Source organism: Oratosquilla oratoria, chromosome 12 (assembly GCF_046742065.1).
Source record: "Oratosquilla oratoria isolate Oo_2021 chromosome 12, ASM4674206v1, whole genome shotgun sequence".
Taxonomy (NCBI): Eukaryota; Metazoa; Arthropoda; class Malacostraca; order Stomatopoda; family Squillidae; genus Oratosquilla; species Oratosquilla oratoria.
This window is the reverse complement of record NC_134788.1, coordinates 45,041,546-45,059,245: the sequence shown is the minus strand read 5'-3', so window position 1 is coordinate 45,059,245 and position 17,700 is coordinate 45,041,546. Positions and strand designations below refer to the sequence as shown.

The 17,700-nt window shown below is 36.6% G+C and overlaps 1 protein-coding gene across 2 annotated transcripts; it reads right to left on the bottom strand.

Moving 5' to 3' along the window:
- Positions 1 to 1,656: 1,656 nt before the first annotated feature.
- Positions 1,657 to 17,690, bottom strand: LOC143031603 (uncharacterized). Of its 2 annotated transcripts, none has more exons than XM_076195674.1 (2): positions 17,561 to 17,690; positions 1,657 to 3,494 (listed from the first exon to the last, which is right to left on the bottom strand). In XM_076195674.1, the coding sequence occupies exon 2, from the start codon at positions 3,409 to 3,411 to the stop codon at positions 2,623 to 2,625; it is 789 nt and encodes a 262-aa protein (XP_076051789.1). In that variant the 5' UTR covers positions 3,412 to 3,494; positions 17,561 to 17,690; the 3' UTR covers positions 1,657 to 2,622. The 2 variants fall into 2 exon arrangements, with proteins under 2 accessions (XP_076051789.1, XP_076051788.1); XM_076195673.1 differs by lacking the exon at positions 17,561 to 17,690 and adding an exon at positions 17,043 to 17,530.
- Between the last annotated feature and the right edge of the window lie 10 nt (positions 17,691 to 17,700).

Below are 17,700 nucleotides of genomic sequence, written 5' to 3'. Positions count from 1 at the left end.
CCCTCCCCCGAATACCCGTTGCAATGTACATTAGCAGACATGTTCCAGCACCAGGCCCACATGTACATGGCGTACGCTGACAGGCTGGCTGGAACTGGCCCATTTTCCCAATAGCACCTCATCCCACCGGATCAAGACGTAATTGCGGAGGAGGCACTTTACCCGCTGAGGAGCCCCACAGGAAACATATTTCTTTTGAGTTAAAGTCACCCATAATAACTACGTTCCCTTCTTTCAGTCAGTCAGTGCATTCTTTGCGTCCTCCAACATTTTTGGATGATCAGTCTCTGTCCAAAACTGTGTTTGGGGGTGGGTACGTACATATATAACTACAAATTGTCTACTTTTCGCGTCACTGTTTACAACTTTTAGCATAATCAATTCCACATTATTTATTCCTTCTGTTGTCTTAGTCACATTTAAGCCTGTCTTTGTCAAAATCATTACTCATCCCCCCTGTTCTACCTTCTATTTTTCATCCAATGGTTGTATAGACTTTGTCCTATAGTGTTAGATGGTAGAGGACTTTTTAATTTCGTTTCCACAATTCCCATTTAATTCGTTTTCTCCTGAAATCATGCCGTCTATGTTGGTATAGGTTATTTTTCACTTTTTGTTCTTTTTTGCCTATTACGTTTCCTATATATATATATATATATATATATATAAATATATATATATATATATATATATATATATATATATATATACATATATATATATATATACATATATATATATATATATATATATATATATATAAATTTTCAGCCTCAGGTCCAGCACTCGGAAAAAATCATTATTTTCAGTCTCCGTTATCTTTTTTTTTTCTTCTAAGTGCATTTTTTTCGCTTATTTCATCCATACTTTTATGATTTTCACTAATTGCCAGCTTTGCTGTTTTTGATAGTGCTTCTGCTATCATTTGAGACCTTGGTTTGATTTTAGTAACCGATATTGTTTTTCTTTAGAGTATTGTCCCATCCTATGTACTTCTTCAACTTCCTTGTCCATATCCTGTCCCTCCTCTTGTATCTTTCAGAATTGTTTCTGTATTTTCTTTCTCATCTTTTTCTCTTTGGTATCTTTTTGTATGTTTTTCTTTAATACCATAAACTACAATGCACTTTTTTATCCATTGTCTGACACAATTTTCTTTTTCCTTGTTTCTTTGGCATTTTCTTCCACTTGTACTATTTCCTTAAAGGTTAACTTTTGATTTTCTTGTTCCACCCCCCCCCCCACCCCCCGAGATCAGTTTCCTTGGTCGTTTCTCCAGCTTTCTCAGTCACCGCCTATATTTGCTCGCTTCATTTTTTTTTTAAGGCCTCGTTTGTGTTTTTCTCAGTTTCTTATTCTTTCATTCTCATTTCTGACCATGTTTTATTCTTTTTTCAGACCATCAATCTCCTTGTTTGTGTCGTCGTTAGCTCTAATTTCAAGTTAAATTATCTCTTTGCACATTGCCCTATAAAAGACTCAAAGGTGTTATATGCACAAAAATCAGTTAACAACTGCAGTTTATACAGAGGGAACAAACGCATTAGAAGTCATGGGGGGATATTAGTACATTTTACAAATGATATATCCATGAAATTCTCTCTCAGTAGGTACTTGAGAACAAGTACTATCAAAAATACTCTTAGACACCACGAACAAATACTTCTTGACACAAAAAATAACAAAACCCGTCCAACAAACATCTTAGATTTATTTTTCAACAGCAATGAGCAAGTCATCATATGCAATATGATATCACTATTGATAAAACCTCACTAAACTGTTGGTGCTGTATCTCCAGGTATCCAATAAACACGGCTGAATAGATTATCGTAATTATATTTACAGTAATACAAATTACAAATAACAATGGTATATTCCCGACAACTTTGCAAAATGCTAAGGTAAACAGAACTGTATCCGTCACGCCACTCTCTAATATTCTCGACATTTTTGTTTTTGGTAATTACAAGAATATTCGTGCACTTTACGGAACACTCAAGACTCTTTTAATTATGAAGAAGCAAAAATGCAATTACACAATGGGCCGATCCCAGGTAACTTAAATAACTTCACAACTGCTATAACAATGGATTAATGCTTAATACCTAAACGTACCATCATACATAAAAGTTTAATTACTCGGGTCACATGGGAGAGCCTTCTCACTAGCGTGGATCATTACGCAATACGCGAGATCAACCTTTTGTAAGGAAGTGTGAGTCACTACGTGATATTTGAAATGAGTCCTTCGCGAGAAAGCTGAAAGGGTGTCTTTCCTGTATGGGTCACCAAATGACGTCTGATATTATCATTATTGTTATTCTTATTATTATTATTATACGAGAAACATGCATTACACAGGTAACACTTGAAGGGCTTCTCTCAAGTGTGGGTCAACACGTGTCGTTTCAGATTACTCTTTAGTGAGAAAACTGCATCACACAGGTCACATTTGAAAGGCATCTCTCCAGTGTGGGTCACCACGTGCCCTTTGAGTGAGAGTACCATTTTGTGAGAATGTTGCACCACACAGGTCACACTTGAAAGGCTTCTCTCCAGTGTGAGGTCACCATGTGTTGCTTGAGATTACTCTTTCCCGAGATATCTGCATCTCACAGGTCACACTTGAAAGGCTTCTACAGTGTGGTTCATCATGTGATATTTGAGATTACTCTTTCTTGAAAAAGCTGCATCGCACAGATCACACTTGAAAGGCTTCTCTCCAGTGTGGGTCGTCAGGTGATATTTGAGATTACTCATTCTTAAGAAAGCTGAATCACACAGCTCACATTTGAAAGGCTTCTCTGTAGTGTGGGTCACCACGTGTTGTTTGAGATTACTCTTTCGTGAGAAAGCTGCATCACACAGGTCACATTGGAAAGGCTTCTCTCCGGTGTGGGTCATCACGTGTTGATTGAGAGCACACTTTAGTGGGAAAGCTGCATCGCACAAGTCACACTTGAAAGGCTTCTCTTCAGTGTGGGTCATCACGTGATATTTGAGAGCACTCTTTGTTGAGAGAGCTGCATCGCACATGTCACACTTGAAAGGCTTCTCTCCAGTGTGGGTCACTATATGTCGTTTGAGAGAACTCTTTTGTGAGAAAGTTGCATCACACAGGTCACATTTGAAAGGCTTTTCTGTAGTGTGGGATACGATGTGTCGTCTGAGAGAACCCCTTTGTGAGAAATCTGCATCACATAGATCACATTGGAAAGGCTTCTCTCCAGTGTGGGTCACCACGTGTCGTTTGAGATCACACTTTTGCGAGAAAGCTTTATCGCACAGGTCACACTTGAAAGGCTTCTCTCCAGTGTGAGTCCTCGCATGTCGCTCGAGAGCATTCTTTCCTGAGAAAGCTACATCACACTGGTCACTTTCGAAAGGCTTCTCTCCAGTGTGGGTCATTGCGTGATTCTCTTTATTATATGATCAATATATGGAGTCTTCGGAAACCTTGTCCAATAAAATGTTGATATCTACCCCTCGAACTGAAAAAAAAATATTAAAAGTTCGGCATCTAACTTTTTGAGAGTATTAATAGCAGTAACACGAGCGTATACAAATACAGTGTGGCATTAGCCAAAATGCAGTAAGTGAAGGGAACAAATAGCTCGTATCAAAGGAGCTTAATTGAAGAAGAAGTGGAAGCTTAAGCATATATTAAAAATGATGTGGTTGTGCAGACTATAAAACAAAAAAGACTGCAACAGTTAGAATTAATCAGGAAATAAGAAGAAAAGTGAGTGGCTAGATAAATACTGAAAAGAAATAGAGGATATGAGAACAAGATATCTTTGTATAATGTATGATACAATAGCATAGTTGGAAATAAGAAATATTTGTGAAAAGTATCTGCAAAGAATCACTACACACCCACACCAATCAAGGATGTCATAAGTCACCATTTCAGAGATGCATGGAAATCTGATATCTCTACAGCAAATCACTTGTTTTCCAATTCAGGGTTGGCGAGAAAGCAAGTGACATTCCACAGAAATACCACCTTAAGCCTATAAGAATATATATAGCACATTGATTTTTGTCATTCTTGTGTGACAATCACCTCTACCTTCCATCAAATACTAAAACAAGGTGCATGGTTGGAGTAGCTCATTGAGTTATAGTTATTCAGTGACAACAGCCACTTCAAATGAGTTTTAAGTCATTTGCTTGAATCTTTGTGCTTCGTAGCAATCGTATTCGTAAATCATCATAAATATTAAGTTTCCAGGTTATGGTGAATGACGCTATTTCTATAAAATTCCAATACAAAGTCTATTACTTGCTAATATTTCAAGAGTAAGATGAAAATGAAGACACACATTCAAGTATCAACCGAAGTGCAGCAAATTAAGCAAACAGTTCTTACCAGTGAAGGTTAAAAGAAGAAATGGATGATTGAACAAACATTAAAGTGATAGAGCACAGAAGCTGAAAAAAAACAGAAACTGGTCAAATAAAAGTTGATAGAGAAATAAGAAGCCACAGGAAAGAAGAAAAAATTAATAGATAAATATATAATAATAACAATAACAATGATAACAACAACAATAATAATAATAATGATAATGATAACAACAACAATAATAATAGTAATAATAATGTTAATAACAATAATGATAATAATAATAATAAAAAGGAAGAGAGACTGAAGGAAGTGGGTAGCTTTAGATACTTGGGTGTGAATGTGGCAGGAAAGGGAGGAATAGAGGTGGAGGTAGATTGTACATTGAGAGAAGTAAGTAAATGCATTGCGGGATCAAAAAGTGTAGTGAGAAATAGACATTTGGGAATGGATGCTAGGAGGAGATTGTAAGGAGTGATAGTATTGACAGCACTGTATGGGGCAGAAACAAGGAAAATAAGAGAGGAGGAGTTTAAATGTGTTTGAGATGAGGTGCCTGAGAAGTATGATAGGGGTTACTAGGTTGGCTAGACTGAGAAACGAGGTGAGGAGGAAAACGAGGGTGGAAAGGAAGTTGGAAGATAGGCTTGAAGAAAGAGTATTGGGATGGTTTGGACACATGGAAAGAACGAGTGAAGAATGATTAGTAAAAAAGGTGTGGTGTGGAAGGCAGAGGTGGAAGGATTAAACATGAGGGGGGCGGCCAGGGATGAGATGGATGGATGGGGTAAAAGGGGCATTGGGAAAGAGGGGAATGTCTGCTGAGGAAGGACAGGAGAAGACAGAAGATACTTCCAATTTGCTGTCATATTTCCCCCCTTGTACACCTCATCACCTTACTTTTACCCACATTTCTCTTCATCTTCCTTCTTCGCACACATTCTCAAACTCTATCACTAACTTCCTTAATCCCTTCTCTGATCCTGCCACAATCGCCTTCGTCAGCAAACAACAACTGCCTTATCTCCCAATTTTCTCTACTGATTTCACTAGGATTTATAACTCAGCAGGACATATGACCATGCCCTCTTTTCTCATGGTTGCAAATCCTATCAATAAATTTCCTGGGAAAACAGATTCTTCTACAGGTCTTGGTATACTACATTATAAATTAGTAATTAAAGATATTTCAGCATAAACTGCCTGAACAAGGTTGTAATAAATATCCTTCAATGGATGGTATCATCCACCTAATGATAACCCAAAAATGAAGTACAAATGTAACGCCAAATACCTACTGACCCTTTAAAAAAAAAAAAAAGAAAAAAAAAATCATGCCAATAAATTATCACTAGTATTTGATGTCCTCATCTTCCTAAATATTACAAATGATGTTAGGGCAGCAATTACTAATAACAAAATGAGGACACTGAAAATAATTATATAATTGGTTGAAGAATTGTTTAAGGAAGATCTCAATGTTGATTTTTTCCTAATTTTCAAAGGTGGAGAGTTTTTGGGCAACATAATGCTTATGTTTGTGAGGTAAGATACCTCAGTCAAATGTATAGTAATAAGGGTGTTAGCAATAGTGGGAAGTGTCCATGCATGTATTTCACAGTCATCAAAAACTGAGATAGTACCCTCAACCTAGTCCAGTTTAGGACTTAAATTTGGACAAATGATTAAAACTCTTGTCTTGTTTGGGAAAAATAGATAATGGAAACCTCCCATATTACTATGAGAAACCTGGTTTACCACAGTCTTTTTGTAATTACAATTATTTGTCACAACACATTTCTAACAAGTGAAGCTTCACAAGAATTTTTCAATGCTTCACAGAACACAAAAAGGGAAGAGTGACAGGCAAAGATTCCTATTAGTGATCTTACAACTTTTAAGTTCATCATTATTGTACTCTCCTTTATGTTGTCTAGAGAAAGGATGTAATTAAGTTGATATACAAATGGTATGTCCACTTCAGAAAGTGAACTTTTTACCTTCGGCTTGTACAAGTTAAATCTAAAGTCAGAAGAGAAAGGAACTTCTATTATCACTGAAGAAACATTTGAGTATGCAGTTAGTAATGGGTAACAGATTGCTACATTTACTTCATCAAAGGTTTGAAATTACAATCCTTCTTAGCTGAGTCAATTATCCTAATAATTTGAGGTATTGTGAGAAGAGAGGATGTGACTTGACCAGAATAGGCTAGAACTAAATCTTGTACAAAGGATTCCAACTGATACTGCATCTGTTATTTTCAAGTGCATTGGATCAAGTAGTGAGAAAAGAAGTAAGGAGTTCTTGTTCAGATTATTTTATACTGAATTTCTCTAAATTATCTGTAATCTCAGAGATCAAATCACCAATGTTTTTTACACATGTTTGTACATTATCAATTTTTACTACTTTCTCATTAAATTTATTCATAGAAGAAACCTTTAAATCAGCAAAGAAGGCAAAACTGGATATTTCTAACCCAGCAAGAGCTCCTAAAACTACAACATTCACATTTCTCTTTTGTCTACCATTTTTCTTTTTTTAATCTGAATCTATGAGATAAATTTTATTTTCTATCTCACTTATTTTATTTCCAATTATCCTTTGAAAAAAAGTTATTGGAGAGGTTCTCCTTGATTAAATTTAAATTCACTCTCATGGAGTCAGCATTATCTTTTACTATCTATATGTTTTTATAATCTATAACTATACTAAGGATACAGTCCACTATTATCAGGTTTCCTTGATGCAGTACCAAGGCTTCAGGTCAAACACGATTCCAGTCCAAGGCATTCACCATACAAATTAATCAAATTAATCAGATTTTAATTTATAAAAATGATCAAAATTAATAATTCTCATATAATGCTATATACATACTCCTGATACTCGCCAGAACTAACAATTTCCCCAACAGGACTTATACAGTGTGCTTTTTTCTCTCCCCCCCCCAAATTGTTTTACAATAACTAATAACACAATTATCATCATTATTAAATTCTACCCTAGTCCTTTTTAATTCATCTACATGTCTAAAGAACTCCTCCCTAGTTTCTAAGTGTAAATCTAGTATTCATTTTCACATACTCATCAGAACTAAGATTTTCCCCAATAGGACTTATGCAGTGTTTTTTCTCCCTAAAAAAAGAAAAAGAAAAAAAAAATATCATCATTAAATTCTACCTAAGTCCTTTCTAAATCATCTACATGTCTAATTGACTCCTCCTTAATTTCCAAGTGTAAAATATTGTATTTATTTCCACATATAAGTTATTCTATATGGACCTTAGTACCTTGGTGAAATTTTATTATGGATTGTATGTAATTTGACCATGACCAAATTTCCTATTTGCATTTCTATTTCATGTGCTATTATGTGTTGTTGCTTATTCATCTCTTCTGTAAACTCTTCCATGTGCTCTCTAACTCTTTGATGTATAACTTGAAATGTATCATATTTGAGATGTAATCATTTATATTATACACTGGCTTTTGTTCTGCAATCAAGATTTCATATGGGAGAATTTTGTCTTCCCCAAAAATAATAAAATGGGGTGTCTCTCCTGTAGCTGTATTAATTTGGGTCTCTAGGGTACATTTCATACAAGGAATCCAACTATCCCAAGTTATACCATGTGGCATGCAATAATTTTCTTATTTAATGGCTCTACAACTCCATTGCTCTGAGGATGATTTACTAGAATGTTTACTTTATTTTAAATAACCTACATAATTCTTCCAAACTTTTGTTATTCAATTCAGTAGCAGTGTCTGAAACTAAGATCTTAGGAGTAGTGAAATTACAGATTATCTGATCATAGATTACTGAAGCAATTGTTTTAGCTCTCCTATTTAGCATGTGTTGTAAAATACAAAATCTTGAAAGATAATTAACAGCAACAAATACATATTTATATCCATTTTCAGACATAGATAACTGCAGTATATTTACATGAACTCTTCCCCAAGGTTTCTATGAGATGGGATATGATAGCATAGGAGAAGGTTTAGGTGTGTTTCCTTTTACCTCAGCATATTTCAAGTTGTCTATATAATTACATCTTTCTTCATACCTTGCCAAAAGTATTTAAGTTGTGCTTGTCCATAAGCTTTATCCTTTTACGGCTGTGAACTACAGTCACTATCATGAAGTTATTTCAATACCTCTGGTACAAGAGATTGTGGATCTACCAACTGATTCACTGGGCCCCTAGAAACATCCTTCCTACTCAAACTATTTTTATATACAAAAACCCTTTGTACCAATGATATTCCTCTACTTTTTTACCCTATTGGTAGTTTTGGAGGAATACCTCTTGGGCTCATCAAATTCTGGGCTACTTTTTCCCAAGTCTTATCTTGTCTTTGTTCCCTTATTATCATTTCCTCATCTAATGTTACTAGTTCATCTATACTGCAGATGAAATTTATCAACCCTGATGTTGCTTGGCTATTAGTACATCTGCTGCAACATTCTTTCTACCCAGAATATATTCAAACTTAATCTCATAACACTGAAGTGTAGTAAACCATCTGGCTAATCTGCCCATAAGATTTCTTAGTAGCTGTATGATCAGGCCACACTCTGATTGGATAGCCCAGTATATCCTTAAAACTTTCTAATGAACATATCACTGCTGAGGTTTCTCTTTCTGTTATGGAGTAGTTTTTCTCTTCACTATTACAAAGTTTTGATGTGTAAGCTATTGGTTTCAATGTTCCGTTTCTCTCTTGCAACAGTGTACCTCCTAACCCTGTGTCAGATGCATCAGTACAAAGAATTAACTCCTTATCATAATCAGGAAATATGAGAACTGGAGAACAACTTGTCAAAAGCTTGTTGTTGCACAGATCCTCAAATGAACTTTGAATCTTTCCTCAATAAAGAACTTAATGGATTAGCTATACCAGCATATTTTTTGATACACTCACTACCCTATCAATCTAAAAAAAATCTAACTTCTCCTACACTATACAAAACTGGATAGCTCTTTACTGCTTCTACCTTTGGATTTAGTGTACTAAGTCCAAGTCTATCTTAAGTCCCAAATAAATGACACTGTCCTGCAAAAACTTACATTTTTCAAGTTTATCAATCCTGCTTCAACTGATGTTGGGAATACCAAATCTGATTTCCTAAAGTGCTCAGCCACTGTTTGGGAAACTACTAAAATATCTACAAATATACTGGCAGTGTTTCCTAACAATCCATCTAGTTTTGTATTCATTAATCTCATATAAGCTAATGGATTACTACATAGCCCAAAAGGCATTCTTTTGAATGCATAGTGTCCCACTGCTGACAAAATGGCTGTATAATCTTCATGCAACTTGATCTGCCAAAACGCAGATTTGATATCTGTAGTGCTAAAATACTTATTCTTGGTTCCTAAACAGCCATTACCAGTAACAGTAATCTGTCAGGTATAGTCTGCTTATTTAATTCCCTATAATCAATGCTGGATGCATGGAACCATCTGATTTTGGCAACAGAATCAAAGGGAAATTCCATTCACTTTGAATAGGTTCAATTATATCCTGCGATAACATTTCAGTGATCAATTTATCTACAATGGCTTGGAATATCGTAATCTGTAGGCAGGTATATAAATAGGTTGGGTCCCTGGTTTTAATTTGATCTGATGTTTTAAAACAGTTGCTTTGCCCAAGATGTCCCCCAGCAAAGCAATTGCTTTATTACACTTCAAGAGCAATGCAACCAAGCTTTCATCCAACTCAGGGCAACTAGTAGGTTATAGTTGATTCTTGTATTTCTCTCCCAAATCTGTTTCTTCCTGAATTAAACAGATTGATAAAATTGGTGATTCCACCTCCTCAGTACTCTTTAAAATCTTAATAGGTCTTGTACAAAGTTGAAAACATCCTTTTTGTGTACCTTTTCTTAAGACTATGTGTGTTTTATATATCCCTGAGTCTAATTTCAAACCTTTTATCATAATTGATGCTGGGATGGTTAAATTCCAGAGTCTACAGTGACTTCTTTCTATTGCACTTCTACTCTGTTAATTGCCCTGGAGTGTAATAACATCAACTTTATTATGCCACCTTCCACAATTAGCAAAGATTTATTCTAAATTGATGAAATCCGAGTAATTTCTTGGATTTCTTGAACACCTGAGCTGGGTTCACTATATGTGACTTTTTCTTCCAATTGTTTTCTTTGTTCTTAAATAGACTGCTCTGCCCCCTACCATCTAATCTAACATTATTATATTCCTTATTTATTTCAATAAATTCTCTTATCACAGATACTGGCTCTAAATCTAGTTGATTTAAAAATGGGATTAACTGTGATTTCACTAAGATCCCTAACACAGCAAGACATGATCATCCCCTCTTTTCTCATAGTTGCAAATCCTATCAATGAATCTCCTGGGAAAACAGATTCTTATACAACTATTACTGAAATGTTTAAGTGCCCATTTCTATATAAAATGACCTCTAATTCAACCTTACCTAATGTTTTTAACTGACTTCCTGTTACCCTTGCAATGACTAATGGATTGGTTCCAAGATTTTCACTTCTGGTTTCAAATTTAAAAATTTGCTAGTTATAAGTAACATTGACTATACATCCTGTATCAATAAATATTTGAATAGGTTTATTGAACACTCTACCCACAATGAGGGGTCCTACAGAAGTCCTTCCCATTGTTATAGTTAATTTGCAGTTGTCTTTGATGTTGGTTTTTATGGGTGAATACAAAAATTTGGCATTGTTCTATGTCCTACTCTCTGCTGATACAAACAGAAAGGTAGGTTTCTACAATGATACTCATCATGACCCTCATAATTGCAGTTTCTACAGATAGTCTCATAATAACACTCTTGTGCTTTATGCCCCTATTTACTATAATTGTAATATTGAATTCTAGCATTCCTTGAAGTGCTTCTAACTCTTTGTTCAGATTCTCTGTTTCTCTAATCACTCCTAGAATTCCTATTTTTTCTCTGCTGTTCCATTCCCATGTCATGACACATGGATAAATTGCTTTAGATTCACAATACCTTGTAGGAAGTAATCTTTCCTAAGTCCATGGTTTGTTTGATATCTTTATACAGCTTTTCTGCAGTTATCTCATCACAATTATGCACCAATAGTGCAATTGCTATTAACCTAGCAACACGAGAAACATTTATCTTGTCACTAGATCTTTCTATCCAATCTGAATCCTTCAACATAGAAATCATGCCCTTAGACCATCTGTCTAATTTTGCTAAATATTCTGTGTCTGATTCACTTGTTTTTACTTTTTATCATTCTAACCAAAGACCTACCGGTAATAGGATCCTGATGACACTTTGACATAATAAGTTTGAAAAATGCTTCCGTATAATTTTCATATCTGGTGATATCTTCCATTTGCTGGAAGTTTATTATAAGCCTAGCCCTACCCTTCTTAGGATCTACGTTTCCTTTTAAAATTTGTTTTCTTTTTATCATGATATGCTTTTTGTCACTATTAAGGCATTTATCAAACCGAGAAACCTATTGACTGCCACTGTATTTTCTTCCCCTGACAACTTTGAAATGTTACACTGTGAGGTGACAATCTCATGATATAAGACACCAGTGCACATAACTTAGGTTATTAAAGTTTGAATTGACTGCTTCCTTTGTAGTCATTATATGTACGTCGACCATATTGTGTTCCCCTCATTCACTCCTCGTAGTCAGTCCTCATACCTGTGCGCAATGCTGCTTGTAGTTCATCCCCTCGTAGTCAGCATGTACTGCATAGTCCTGTAGTTCAATGTACCTGTCTCTTCACACACCCGTAGCCATATCTAATTTTCTACTTCCTCTACTGTCATTAATGTTATTTGTTACCCACTCAATCATTCAACTTATTCAACTTCTGACTGATTTCACTTAGTAATTATATTTTGTACTGTCTGGCATCTACTTCTCACTTCACTATATTTTCTATATTGGGGGAATTAAAAGGAGCTTCATTTTTCTTTCTTTTCTTCCCGAATATTACTACACTTGGTTCTCTAAGGTACACCAAGGGACTCCTGTCAAGACAACTCAATTTAGGTCCTATGTCAGTTCTGCAGTGACGACATGATTTTTTTAGTCCATTGATATATAACTTTATATTTAAAAACCTTCCCACCTTACAATCATTAACCAATTGAACTTTCTGTTTCATCCTTTCTCCAACCAGAATTGTTGTTACAGGTCTGTATGCAATATTGTTTACTTAAGTAATCTTGAATCACAGCATATTTACTTAGGTTGCATCAGCAAAAGCACGATATATGCCTCATCCAGGCTTCCAACCATTCTTATTACTCAAGGCAGAGAGCGAGCTTGTGAAATCTTTGCCTACGAACTGTTGTTTACCAAACAGTTGATCCAATTAAAATGAAACCCTATCTACCCCTCTTTCTACCTCACTTGTCTACCTATATCTACAAACTTCTTACACAATTTTCTTTAACCATCTCCAATCCTTGGCCCATTACTCTTCCATTCACCTCTTGCACCACCCCATCCATGTATATATTGAACAACTAAGGTGACATAACACATCCCTGGTGAAGTTCCACCTTTACTTCAAACCACTCACTCTCTCCTTTTGTAATTCTAACACAGGCTCTACTACTCTCATAAAAGCTCTTGACTACTCTTAACAGCTTTCTTCCTATCCCATATTTCTGCAATACCTACCCTGTCATAAGCCTTTTCCAAATCCATAAAGGCCCAAAACCACCCTTACCTTTTCCTAAGGCTTTCTCACACATCTGCCTTACCACAAAAATCCGATCCATGCAACCCGTCTTAAACCCACACAGTCCCTCGCCAATTACTCCTTCTCTTCCTCTCCTAATCCTCTCAATTGAAATCATTCCATAAGCCTTCCCAACTACAATCAACAAACTAATCCTTCTGAAAATATTAAACTCATACTTGTCCCCTTTTTCCTTATAAAGTGGAACTATACAGGAATTCCTCCAATCCTACAGCACTCTACCCTCATTTAGACAAATATCAAACAACCTCACTCTACCCTCTTTTAGACAAATATTAAACAACCTCACTCTAACCTCTTTTAGGCAAATATTAAACAACCTCACTGTACCTCCCTTTTTTAGACACTCTACATGACACCCCTCCAACACAGGTGCCTTACCTGCTTTCATCATTTTAATAACTGCTTTCACTTTACCTTTCCTTATTTCTCCTTCATTTTCATCATTCATAACTGTCATTCTCTTAGCGCTTCCCACTACAACTACCTTTCCCTCCCTATCTTCCTATCATTTAGCGACTTTCCAAAATACTTTGCCCATCTTCCCTATCATTTAGCAACTTTCGAAAATACTTTGCCCATCTTCCTCTTATTGCCATCTCTTCCATTATTATCTTTCCATCTGTACCTTTTACCTTTTCTTCTCTACTTGATTTGCCTCCTCTTCCTTTCTTAATTTCCTTCCAAAACATCTTTTTATTATTAAAGAGAAAAAAAAAAAAAATTGGTCCAACTCTTACCCCATTTCACATCTGTTCTCCTCTTTGCTTAATTATATTATGTTTTACTTCTCTTCTCTTTTCTTTGTACCTCTCATCCCATTTTGTAGCCAATCTGTGAATGCTTGCTTCTTCTCTTCTGCAACCTTCTTTGCTTCATCATCCCACCCCTCACTACCCTTCCTTCTATTTCCTCCTGCCCTCCTTCTTCCACACACCATCTTTGCACACCCTGTGACTACCTCCTTGAACCATCCTTATTACTCCTCCCCTCCTAATTCTACTCTATCGTTCACTCCCCCCCATTCCATTCTCACCTTCTTCTTGCACTCCTTTTCTTTCTCATTTAAGCATTTTACTCTAAGCACTTCCCTACCTTCAATCCTTTTCCTCTTTCTCCATCTATCCTCCACTCACATCTTACCTTCCACCAAAAAGTTATCAGATATCTCCCCCCCCACTCTCCCCTTAGAACATGTACATCCAAAACTCTTCTCTTGGTTACCACTATATAGCCCATTAAAGCCATATCTACCACCCTTCCATCCACCACCCTCTCCCATGTGTACTTATACTTGACTTTCTTAATATCATATTTGCTATCACCAACTCTCTAGAAACATCTCCACCATCATCTCTCTACTACGATTTCATCCTGGAACTTCACACTTCCCAACCACTCCATCTATTGGTTCATTTCCTACCCTATGTTTAGGATCTCCCAATCCCACTACACTGACATTTCTCCCTAAACTTTCTATACACTCATTTAAATCTATAATAATGATAATAATAATAATAATAATTATCATGATGATAATAATATAAGTATAATGAAGGACACAACAGTACAGGTAACTGGAAATAAGAGATCTTGGTCAAATTTTTGCAGAGGTCTACAAGCAACCAATAATCATGGATGTCAGAAATGTGTTTGTCCGATTCTTGCAAATCCTTTACTGGTTTCCATTCATTAGAAAACACCTTTGTGCCTCCCCCCCCAACATACACAGGATTGGGGAGTAAATGAGTGAATTTTGGCAGAAATAGTACCACTAGATCACAATTAATCTAAAATGCTTATGTCTATCATCATAAAAAAAATCTTTTCACCCGAATCTTACCCAGCCTTACCTATACCTAAGTTAGGTTAGACTCACCCCACCCCCTCTGAGTCTATCAACTACTAAAACGAGGAGCATGGTGGGAGAAGCTTTTTAAGTTATGGTTATTCAGTAAAATCAGTCACTAAAAATGAAGTACAATCTTCTCTTCATGAAAACTTGTTTACGTCCTTGGCAATTTTACTTTTGAATCACGAAGACAACATATGAATACATTTTGGTTAGGTTATGATGAACGACGCTATTTCTGGAACATTCCAATTGACCATACCAGGCGTCCTCAAACCTAAAACATACATACATATACCAAGGCTTTTTCCCCCTTATAAGGGAGGTAGCCAAAAAGGAAAAGGCATAAAATCATTCCCACCCATTCCATCCCTGAATACACTCCACACCCCTCCACCCTCCCTCTTATCTTAGCACCTCCTGGATGACGGGTCATCCCTGCACCTTGTCCACTGCCCTGGATCAGAAGCAGTGTCACAGGACACAGTACATCCACAGCAAGGCCACTTCATTAAATCGGCGACCCCCCCTCTCCATCCCTCCATTGCATAAAAGGAGAAGACGGGGAGAAATCCCTTCGGACTGCATCAAATTTTGCTCACACATACTACCTCACACCCCATCCCCCCGCCCATTCCACCTCATGCAATCACAACATCATCCATATACAACCATTCTCCATTCACCCCTGTCTTCTGTCCTCTCCCATCCTTCCTCAACAGACATTCCCCTCTTCCCCAAAGCCCCTTTCACCCCATCCATCCATCTCATCCTAGGACATCCCCTCATGTTCACTCCCTCCACATCTACCTTCCATACCTCTTTTACTAGTCTTTCTTCACTCATTCTTTCCATGTGTCCAAACCATCCTAATACTCTTTCATCAACCCTATCTCCCAACTCCCTTTCCACCTCTGTTCTACTCCTCACCTCCTCATTTCTCACTCTATCTAGCCTAGTAACCCCCATCATACTTCTCAGACAAACACATTCAAACTCCTTCTCTCTTCTTCTCTTATGTTCCATGTTTCTGCCCCATACAGTGCTGTTGGCACAATCACTCCTTCATACAGTCTCCTCTTAGCATCCATTCCCAAATATCTATTCCTCATTACACTCTTCAATCCACCAAGGCATTTACTCGCTTCTCTCAATCTACATTCTACCTCCACCTTTTCCTGCCACATTTGCACCCAAGTATCTAAAACTATCTACTTCCTCCAGTCGCTCTCCCTTAATGCTCACTTCCAGTCTACTGCCACTTTCACGACTTGTACATCTCATCACCTTACTTTTACCCACATTTATCTTTAGCTTTCTTCTATCACATACTCTCCCAAACTCTGTCACCAACTTCCTCAGTCCCTCCTCCGATCCTGCCACAAGCGCAGTGTCGTCAGCAAACAATATCTGGCTCACCTCCCACTTTTCTCCATTTTCTTTAACCATCTCCAATCCCTGACCCACTACCCTTGCATTTACCTCTCACACTACCCATCCATGTATAATTTGAACAGCCAGGGCGACATAACGCATCCTTGACGAAGTCTCACCTTTACCTCGAACCACTCACTCTCTCCATTTCTAATTCTGACACAAGCGCTACTACTCTCATAAAAACTCTTGACAGCTCCTAGAAGCTTTCCTCCTATCCCATATATCTGCATAACCTCCCACAGTGCCTTTCTGTCTACCCTATCGTAAGACAATATAAGCATACATTTTACTGTCATAAACATAGGTTAACTCCTGTAACCGACAAGGTTCGCATTAGAAAGAAGTTGCCAAGAATATAACAACTCTGTAATTTGTTTTACCTAATTTGTGGATTTGTATCTGTTTGTTGCATACCTAACATGCAGGAATGTAAACAATCAATAGGCCTATTGACAAAAATGCATTCTGCAGACCATGATATTGGCAGTGCCCATATGTGATCAGAACTAGCATCAAGGCAATACCACCAAGTAATGAACAGATAAGAAAAATAACCTCTATCGCAGAATAAATACAAGTGCACAATTGACGAGTGTCCATATTAATACTTGCTTATTACCTGCATGATTGTTGTTCTTACATATTCTTTGCCACATCTGGATCTCATAGATGTCCTAGGAATGTCAAAGATGAAGGATTTCAAGTCCTATGCAATTATTCATACTATGATGCACTTGTTTGTATTCAATTAATACTAAGAGCACTTGTGGAGTGAATATAAAGAACTAATATCATCATAATTAGTGTACAGTGAATTGAGAGATTAGGCAGTAAAGTTCTTAAATTGGTTTTTCGTAGTGAGGAAGACGAAGTGTTGGTCTGCCAAGAGAATATAAACAAACAGATAACACAAACCTATCTGCACAATTGGCCATTTCCAATTAAAAAAAAATAATGAATAAACATTGCCAACAATTTTGACCTAAATAAAACGTATCTGACAAGGAGAGGGAATATAATTTTTTATCAAAAATACTTAGAAGTGCTGATTTGACAAATATAATAATGTAATGAAGGCTGTTTTTCAAACGCATTGTATATTAATGCTTCATCTTCATAGTAAAACGTGCTGTATACCTTCAGATGCCTCCTTTTTCAATTGTGTTATATTTATGCTTCCTGTTCCTCTGAGATGAACTCCTGCCGATTCTTTTTTATTATTATTATAGTTTTCGCGTATTTGTCACTTACGGTGGTCACACCTGTTTTTCGGCACC

What these genes read in the sequence shown, in the direction of transcription:
- LOC143031603 (XM_076195674.1), bottom strand. Translation starts at nt 3,411, where the DNA reads ATGACCCACACTGGAGAGAAGCCTTTCGAAAGTGACCAGTGTGATGTA.